The sequence below is a fragment of the Hippocampus comes genome, unplaced genomic scaffold (genome assembly GCF_001891065.2).
Source record: "Hippocampus comes isolate QL1 unplaced genomic scaffold, H_comes_QL1_v1.1 scaffold159, whole genome shotgun sequence".
NCBI classification, from domain to species: Eukaryota; Metazoa; Chordata; class Actinopteri; order Syngnathiformes; family Syngnathidae; genus Hippocampus; species Hippocampus comes.
In genome coordinates this window covers 826,908-836,658 of record NW_017805742.1, presented here as the reverse complement: position 1 = coordinate 836,658, position 9,751 = coordinate 826,908, and the positions used below count along the sequence as shown (strand labels likewise).

General features: G+C 43.6%; 2 protein-coding genes across 12 annotated transcripts in view; both read right to left on the bottom strand.

Annotated features, from left to right (window-relative positions):
• Positions 1-853: 853 nt before the first annotated feature.
• Positions 854-6,024, bottom strand: LOC109524169 (zinc finger and BTB domain-containing protein 14-like). Its single transcript, XM_019883829.1, has 2 exons — positions 5,907-6,024; positions 854-4,563 (listed from the first exon to the last, which is right to left on the bottom strand). Exon 2 carries the CDS (start codon positions 4,542-4,544, stop codon positions 3,366-3,368), a length of 1,179 nt encoding a protein of 392 aa, XP_019739388.1. The 5' UTR covers positions 4,545-4,563; positions 5,907-6,024; the 3' UTR covers positions 854-3,365.
• A 2,565-nt stretch (positions 6,025-8,589) lies between these two features.
• Positions 8,590-9,751, bottom strand: part of epb41l3b (erythrocyte membrane protein band 4.1-like 3b) — a 39,721-nt gene continuing 38,559 nt past the window's right edge. For all 11 annotated transcript variants that reach the window (XM_019883762.1, XM_019883758.1, XM_019883756.1 and 8 more), the window contains one exon: positions 8,590-9,376. Coding sequence is in view for 1 of the 11 variants with exons in the window: in XM_019883761.1 (XP_019739320.1) it covers positions 9,371-9,376 (6 nt within the window). In the remaining 10 variants the exon portion in view is untranslated. The remainder of the gene's footprint in view (positions 9,377-9,751) is intronic.

Genomic DNA, 9,751 nt, shown 5'->3' with positions numbered 1-9,751 from the left:
AAGGAGTAGCTTATGTTTGTTTTGTTCACTGCTGCTGTTGCAGTTAATACTCACTATTTTTGTTCTGATGCAGCATGTTTGATTGTTGTTGGTTGAAGTTTAATTTTGTTACTTGTTTATTGTTTGGAGAGTTTTTAATGTTCAATAAAATAAGTAAAAAGCCATTTCTTTGCTTGATACTTGTTGCTATTTGCAGTCAGTAGAGTGCAATATTTAGTTCACCAAGTCATTTTTCAAAATGTATGCTAAATTTGTCATAAATATTAAAAAGAAAAGCTAGTTAAAAGAGCCGTTTGAGAGCCAAAAAGAGCCGGCTCTTTTCACTGAGCCGATCCAAATGAACCGGATCACCGAAAAGAACCGAAAAACCCATCACTAGTACGCACGCGCACAAGAGAGCTCTCATTACGCATGCGTGCACACGTACACATGCGTGCGCACGTACCCATGCGTGCGCACGCATATTTCTCTGTATTTCGGCTCACGCGACGGTATACCCTTGCTCGTCGAATCCCGTTCTAGTCGTCTTTTAGAACGCAACCACCCATGACGTTGTTTCCGCCCACAAAAGGATGAGGATGACGATGAAGGCCAATGTTTGGAAAACTCAAAACAAATCGGGAAGTTTCCATTGTGTCGTCTTCCAGCGAGTCAGAATAAACGAAGGACTCCACCTAGCGTCGCCGCGAGACAACGACCGAGCCTTCCGTGCTTCACTCCCAATGTGCGTGACCGATTCCCACGCCACAGAGCACAAGCTGGTCCTCGTGATTCATCAAGCTTCTTCCACCAAACAGCATCAGCCGGAAGTTTGACCAAAATAAAAGTCTCAATTCTGAAAACAAAAGCAAAATCAAGCTACAGATTTTATTTTTAAATGACAAATATATCATATTCAGGAGACAGTGACAGTAGAGTTTTTGTTGTTGTTTTACTTCCAAACAAAAATAAATGACAAGTAATATTTAGATGAGTGTTGCAGTAAGTCATTAAATATACAAAAATATACTTGCATCATGTGGGTTGAGTTTCACCTGTCAGTTATATAAAATCATATTAGACTATAGTAAAACCTTTGGTGGCGTGATTTTTTTTTCAGTCCCTGATTAGCTTTTTAATTTACAGGAACAATTGAACCAAATAAAAATAGCATGAGCGCACTGTTAAACATGAAGGCATACAAGAGCCATACTGAAAATGACAAGGAAGGCATAAAGCAAAAGAAATTGTGTTAAATTATAGGAATTGGAATTTGGAGAAACAGTCATAATGTTAAAAGAAAATATAGGCAAGCATTTTTTGATCAAGAAAAAAAAATACATAGGCAAACATTTTTTGATCAAGAAAAAAAAAAATTGTAGTTTACAAGAATATAGTCTTAATTTTTTTCGAGGAAGTCTCGCGCCGAGAATCAAGTGGTATTCTTTTCATGGTCAGTAGTAATTTTTGGGATTTCTGAAAATTAATATACAAGAATAAAGTATTTTTTTCAACAAAAATGTCAGTAAAGTTCCATTGTTTTTCTTTTGTAAAGTTACACATAGTAGTTGGGGAGGAGTAAATCACAATGACTTCATTCTGGTAGAAGTACAGCTTGTTTTGTCACGAAATGACAACTTCAATCTGGTATTTGTCTTTGACTTTCCTTTTGTGTGTGGCCTTTAACGCTTAAACGGTGCGCTCCGAACACAGCAACAAAAACACAGTAAACACATACAAAATGGTGTTTTATTGTCAAAGCGTCGGAGTGGGACAACGTTATTTATATTTAGATTCTTATATAAGTATGTGCATATTTCCTCATTGTGAACTCTAAGTTGTGCCACAAGCTAATTATGGTAAGTAAGCTACAGTATATACAGACGTCCATCACTGACCGTTGACGCGTGTGTGTTACTGTATGACAGTAAATTCGTCAAAAGGCGACTCGACGCTTTGGTATTATCGCCGAGTGACAAACGCAGAAAACGGTCGCCTCGCTTTATCATACAGTGCGACCAATCCGTACTAACTAAACACATCCATTTAAAAAAAAAAACAACCAAAAAAAAAAAAACCACCCACATGAATATATGCAAATCAAGTTAAAGGGGACATACTATGAAAACATTTCACTTTCAAACTTGCTCTATTTTGACCCAAGGTCAGGAGACCTGAATCACGCCTGGGAACTCTTTTCCCCTCCAGTTATGTTGTCGGTCGAACTGACCTGTTAGGATCTGGAAGAAAGAAAAAAAAGACAAGCTCATTCTGCAGGCCTTATGTTTTTCTTTTGATTTTTGAAAGAATGGGAAATGGAAAAAAAAAAACGCATACAATTCATTCTGTTGCCATTACTTTACAGCAAAAAAAACAAAAACAAAAAAAGCTGAGAGTAAAAAATTGTAAGCATAATGTTATCGTATGAGAACAAACAGTAGATCACATTGTTCCGTTTGAAATCTAAAAAAAAAAAAGGATTTATTCTGCTTTTCCCTATTTTTTAAAAATAAAACAATTTTGAACAGTTGTATTTTTTTGACCGTTTGAAAATCTAGATTTTTTTTCTTCTTTAAAACAGGATTCAAACTTATCCAGTTTATATACAAACACAGATTGTGGGCAAGTCTACACATGCGTGTTCAAATATCAGGTTTTTGTGATATTAAAAAAAGCAAAAACATTTCAAAACCTTCCACCACTAATATGCCATATAAATTGTACACCTTGAAAACAATTAATACCCAAATACAAATAAACTGAAATAATGTTGCACAAGTGTGCACACCCTCTGAAAGGATTTAAATTTTTGTGACACCATGAGAGGTATGTCATATTTCAAAGGCATCAGTCTTTTTTTTCAGTTGAATTGTACTTCTAGGTTACATTCATCAAGTTTTGAAATGTACCCTGGTCTCATTTTTTTTTTATATCACAAAAACCTGACGATTGAACAGGGGGTGTGCAGACCTTATTTAAACTCTATAATTCATTTGAAAAACAATGCATAACATTTATTACGATCCTTTTTCCTTTAAATTAGAAAAATGAGAAAAGCAATTCAATTTGCATGGTATTATACCTTCTGATAATTATACGTGGAGTAGGTGACCTGTGTCCATTATCGTCTAGAAATGAACGCAACAAGAACGTTCAAATCTGTGGTGGGGGGACATAATATGTCTCCTCGAAACGCCTTGGTCATTGTTGGGCACCATAAAACAAACAAAAGTAATTGAGACCATAATTCTAATGATGCCTTGTGAAAAAACTAAACATCAATTTTTTTTTACAAGTGGAAACCAAAAAACATCAAAGAAGAAGAAGTAGTCTTTCGAGAATGCCATTCATGGGCTTTTTTTTCCCCGCAATGGTGCATGTCTGTCTCAGCAGTCAGAGTTGTGCGAGTGTGCGGCGGCCGCCGCCGCCGCTTCCAGCTTCCAGTCCCGCTGGTCGTCAGCGGTGTGCTGCGAGGCGGCGGGGGACAGCGCCATCTGGCGTCGCGGGTTGCCACTGTGCATGGTGTTCCAGTGGCGCTTGAGGTCTGATGCCTTGATGAAGGCCTTGTCGCACGAGCCGCAGTTGAACGGCCGCTCGCCGCGGTGCTGCCGCTCGTGGTCCTTCAGGTGCGACTTGTGCTTGAAGGCCTTCTCGCACAGCTGGCAGGCGAAGGGTCGCTCGTTGCTGTGCACGCGCTCGTGCCGCTTCAGGTCGGGTCCACGGATGAACGCCTTGCCGCACACCACGCAGCGGTGCGGCTTGAAGCCTGAATGGATCTTGAGGTGCTCCTTGAGATGGGCGGCCGTGGTGAAGGCCTTGGGGCAGTGCTCGCAGCCGTACGGCCGGTTGGCGGTGAGGAGCCGCTCCTTCTTGGCGCTGTGCTCCAGCGGCTTGGCGCCGGCGCCGGGCAGCGAGCCGTGGTCGCGGTGGCCGTAGAGGAGGTACTCCAGCTTCATGTCGCCGGAGGACGACGAGCCCCAGCCGTGCGCGTGCGGGTCCTTGCTCAATCCCGTGTTGTAGCCATGCGGCTGGGGCACGTGCGATCCCCCCGCGCCGCCCATGCCGTCCATGGCTGTGTCGTAGAAGCTGTTCTTGCGCACCTCTTCCATTGCCAGCTCCTTGAGTATGGCATCTTGCGCGCGCATGCCGTGGTCGCCGGGCGGCGCCTGATTCTCGCGCGTCTTCATGTTGGTCAGCTCGCGCTTCTGCGAGCACAGGTTGTCCAGGAAGTTGATGCCCAGGATCTGGCCTGATGACATCATCATGTTGATGTCCTTCTTGCGAACGGCCAGTCGCGCCGTGTACATGTAGTTGAGTACCTCCTCGAAGATGTCTGAGCGGATGAAGTCCAGCTCTACGATGGAGTTGTCCTCGTCTGTCTGCTTCTTGAACAGCTTCTTGAAGTAGTTGCTGCAGGCCGCCAAGACGCAGCGGTGAGCCCGGAACTCGATATTCTCCACCACCACCACCACGTCGCAGTGCTCACCTTCCATGCGCTGCTGGTTGAGCATCTTCAGGAAGGTCGCCTTGTGGTCGTAGTCGATGTAGCGCAACAATTCAGACATGGTGGTGAATGGGAGCAACCTGGAAATGAGTGTCCTGAGTGAACTTGAGTTGTACAATTTTTTTTTACCTTTTAGCTGAATCCCACACAATTGCCCCACAATATCCCTGTTCGTTCATCGCTATTTCACGTATTTGAAGTGATTGTTTTACACACGCCAAGACACTCACGTATCGGTCCCGCCTCTTACAGGCACATCCATTTACAAAGGCACGACACCACATTTATTTATTCAACACATCCGGGTTCAATACTAATGTGTATTGTGATTTTTTTAAATTTTACTTTCCATAAATGCGGGTTTTAATTAAGGCTAGCAGCAGTATAACTTGAACATAATATGAGCATTTCTTTTCCCTCTGCAATTCAACTCGGATCCTCTTCCTTGTCCTGCCTGGCATTATAATCTATCAATTTTGGCACCTCAACTTCAGTACTGATTGAATGAAAGTTAAGGGCTATCTTGGTCGCAGCATAAACGCCTTTTAAGAAGCAGGAACTTGTGTTTATGCTTGCAATTTGTTTATGTACAAAAAGGTTTGCAGTGTTTTAATAACTCCTCACTACACCCATAAATCTCTTTTATCTCGTCCCTGGCGGGTCCATTTCTATCTCCAGCTTCCGATCCTCTGTGCCCTCACTCTACAAGTCCATCCAGTCTCAACGTCTCCAGCTTCGTCTCCAAACCTTCCAGTCTGAACTCGCTGCAGTTTCGTATCTTCAACTCTGCCACCTCGAGCTTTGTTTCAAGATAACTGACCATTACCCAAAATCACAGTATCGAACCTTCCCTTTCATTTGTGATGGCGCTTTTCTATCACTGATCACCCGATATCCACCCCACCCCCGCCCGGACTCTCTTTTTCGCCTCCCGTCCACTCTCCCAATAGCTCTGAACGGTCGAGGCCAAGTACTTAAACTCCCGCATCGACTTCACCTGTAGTTCTCGTACAATGGTAAACAACGGCCTCCCTCGCAGTGACACACAAACAAAAATAAACTAGGTAAATATTCCGAGCAGGGAAACAAAACAAACATGCAAACAAAATAAAGTCAACGGCGACGAGCGCGAGGCACGAACAAAACGCACTTTAATTTCTATTTCGCGATGCGTTCAAGGCTTTCGATAGTGTGTTCAAGGCTCGCGTGAGAGGGAATATTTCACATTTCACTGCGCCCAGCCATTTTGACCAAGCACAAGCTCCGCTGGCATGTTGTTCATTGAGGAAGGAGGAGGAGATGGTGGTGGTGGAGGGGGGGGGTCGAGAAACGAGCGCGGAAACATAGAAGAGGTCGTACTCGAAACATAAACAACATTTCGATTCTACGAACACTCGACGGACCAAACGAAAAAGATTCCTACCCGAAGCCCGAATGCGATTGCCCGTGTTGTCACGCAAGGCGAGTCGACGACGAATCCACACTGGCTGCTGCCGTCGTTTTTCCTCTTCCTCCTCTTTCTTGTTGTGACTGCCGCGCCGCACAGGAAATGCTGATGTACTCTACCGCCACTAAGCGCACCGGGGACGCTACTGCAGCCAGACGTCGACTCAAGACAAGTACAACTCACTGAATTGTGACTTAGACAGACAGACAGGTGACTTTCCCTAGACAAAACTTAAAATATTTTATTCTTTTATTTTTTTTTCTTCAAGCCTGTGGCATGGAGGCTGTCAAATTTGAATGTGCTACATGTGCAACATACAGCACAGTTGAAATTACTGTACATTCCTCAGGAGAGAGGAGCCGCTGCGGGTGCCCGCGCCGCCATCAAAAGAACAGTTAACATAAAATGACAAAATAATACAACACAAAGCATAAGACACAGACAGTCATGCAATCTTAACCTCTTTTTCTGCATACACTTTGTTGTTTGAAGCAGTTATAGATGAAAGACGAGCGTATCAAAGTGCCCTTTCACCAGTGGATCAAAGACATCATGCTGAAAATGTGCACACGTCTGCTACAAGCTCAGTTTGAAAGCAAACAAGAAGCTGTAGCGTCCATTGACGAAAAAGAGATTGGCTCACATCTCCTGTCCCATGTAAATCCGCTTCAGTTTCAAGCCGCGACTCCCAGTTCCACATATGCATCGGCGCTCTGCTCTGACGCTCCTTTTTTCTCATCGTCGGCTCCACAAGCACCGACATTACCGTTGAACAAAGTGGGGCTGTGAAAAATGCTGCCCATTTCATGCGCAAAAACACAAGCGCCACGGGGCTGTCCAGCAACGACAGTGAGATGGCGCCGACATTTCTCCCAATCAAAATCAGTGCTGGTACACGCGTGCTGCCGAGAAGGCGCAACCATCAAGCACAGATTCTTCTCCTTTGACGAACGTCGTGGCCAAAAAATGTTGAAAACAATCGACAGCAGGTCCACATGACTTAACAACAAACACAATGTGACAAAAAACCCCACAAAAACAACAAAAAAGCAAGGCCCTTGAAGAGCACTTGCCGACGGCTGTCTACTGGGGCGCCATCTTGGGGGAAAATAAATGGTGGGATTCTTGCTGTGAAACTGTACATGCCATACAAAGTGTGTATTTTGTTTTGACAGGGGTAATTGTTGAAGAGAGAGTGTCAAGCTTGATGCATCCGTTGAATTTGGACCGCTTTCAGCAGAGACACGAACCTGTTGGTCTTTGAATGGTCCAAGAGGGATCTTGCAATAATGAAAGAAGCAAACATAAAACAGCATAACAATGGTAGATTAAATGATGATTTTTTTAATGACCCTATGCCCATTAAAAACAAGCAGCGCAAGCGTTTACATGCAAAGTTGCTAATTAATTTAATTGAGCGTTCATCAAGAGAACATTCCATTCCTTTCAGCTGTATTTTTCCAGTCAATCTTAGTCATGTCTTGTAACAAACACTTGCTGAAACCCCCTTTTCAAAACAAAATCTTTAAGCAGTGAATACTATGGCATTCTAACGGCCTTGTTCAGAATTTAAAACTGTCATATACCCCGACATTGTTTGTGGCAACCCCTTGAAAAGATCAATCGGCATTGATGCCATGCTTCGCCACATGAGGTGACAGGGGGGGAAAAAGAAAAACAACAAGCATTGCACTTTAGCAATGCTGTCTAGGTCTGGGTCGCCTGCTTCTCGATTCAGCCTCATCCGGTGAATACTGTACCTTAGTGTTTGTTAGAGCTCTGAGTTAACCACAAAATGACTTCTTCAAACGAAACTGGCACTTTTCAAGAATGGGTCCATGAATTTTCCATACATTGTTATATTAGCTCGCAACATGGAATTGGGTGTACAAATGAAACAAGCTTTGGGAGGCAACATTTGTCGTAACTTTCCAGGGGCTTTGGGGGTTCATGTTTGAATCCCTGGGTGGCACAGTGGGCGAGTTCCTGGTTAGTCCACCTCACAGTGCAGAGGTCATGCGTTCGATTCCGGGCCCTGGATTTCCTGTGTGGAGTTTGCACCTTCTACCCGTGCCTGCGTGGGTTTTCTCCAGGTACTCCGGTTTCTCCTCACATTCCAAAAACACGCACGGTAGGTTAATTTAAAACTATAAATTGTCCCAAGGTGTGATTGTGAGCGCATATGGTTGTTTGTGTATGTGTGCGTTGCAATTGGCTGGCAACCAGTTCAGCCAGCTCTAACTGAACCATTTATTGGTCGATTTACGGGTCAAACATCTGAATTTTGCCATGAAGCTTCTCGTTAGTGAACAGCAACTTGTGCAAAAAGTATTGAAACATTTACCAGTTGGACATGTGCATTTAAAAGCTGAGAGGTCACATTAAGTTCAGCTGTAAAGGTTTGAATGCATTTTAGGCTCATTCCGAAATTTCACCCAAAAGATCCCGAACCTTTTGTGAGTGGTGTATATTAGATCAATGGTTACAATAATGGATGGGTGGTCTTTTCTTGTTGAACTGTTTTTTTCAAGTAAAAGACCAGAGGCTTTACATTTTCGAGAATTGAGTGGCGGACAAAATGAAAGGCTCTCTAAAGGCCCACGTGCCATAGGTTTCCCACCCACAATGTGAGTCCCACAAATGATCCAAATCACACTCGTTTCTGTTATGACGTGTCAACGTTTTATTAACCGGAGAAGGAAACTGCAATTCAAAACAGATACACGTCTGTCACATTTCTCAACCATCTGGAGTCAAAACGTATACTTGGCGACGGAGACGGGTAGCGCTACGAGGGGCCTGGCGTAGAGCGGACACATTCAAAACCTGCACAGACTCATTCACAAGATTTCCTTGGTGTCTTGCTGATGAAAAGCCTCGTCAGAGCTCCGATGCGAACACACACAAAATAAAATACTGATATGATTATTTAAAAAAAAAAAATGCATTTCAAGTAAAAATGACAAAAACAGAATAAAATCAACAATGAGAGATCAATAAACATGGCCCGTGTTTGTATTTAGTGGCATACCTGATGGAAAATCCATCGACAGGAAGGTTAAATAGTGCACACGCTGAACGTTTATGCAGCCTCTGTGAGGAGTGATGGCTTTTACTTCATAAATAAAAAAAAACAAAAAAAGCTGGCTTCAATTACTTTCATTAAAAATGCTTTAAAGTCATAAGGCAGTGAAAGCAACTTGCTTTAATGATTATTATTACTTTTAAAAAATTGTACAGCTTTTTCTGAGATAACCTCACATGGGTGTCCGATGGTGGTAATAATAATAGTAATGCCATATTAAGTCCTTCGCGCATGCGTTCCATTTTTTTACTTTGCAGGTTGGATGGTTGCGACTAGCGGGCAAGCTGGAGGATGAGGAAGGGAGAGGAAGAGTTTCAGGTCCCGCAGTCGAATGTGGAATTCGGGGGTGACGCGGTTACTCCTGGAAAAGCAAAAGAAACCGCAGGTCAGTGCGCGAATGTCAGCGCAATGCCACTCCGACCGCCATTTGGGTCGCAAATGGTGTGAACAATGCGGAAAATCCTTTCCACAGGGTGTGCGCAAAATGGCCGCATCAGGGCTGAAGGTGATCTGGCATTCGGCTACAAGATCATAAGATGACGCCAGAGCCACCATCGGTTGTGGCGCGTCAACATTTGGCCGCTGACCCAGCAATATTTTGACCTCTGACATAATAACAGAGGCAAGGCGAGGTCTGTGTTGGAGCGTGTTCCACAATGCCGGAACGAGGAAAATGTAACATGTAGCACTCACTTCTCCAGCCAAACTGTTTTGAAAGTAAAGTCACCGTCAAGCC

Bases quoted from the DNA above. Each gene is read 5' to 3' on its own strand.
- LOC109524169 (XM_019883829.1), bottom strand. From the start codon at position 4,544: ATGTCTGAATTGTTGCGCTACATCGACTACGACCACAAGGCGACCTTC.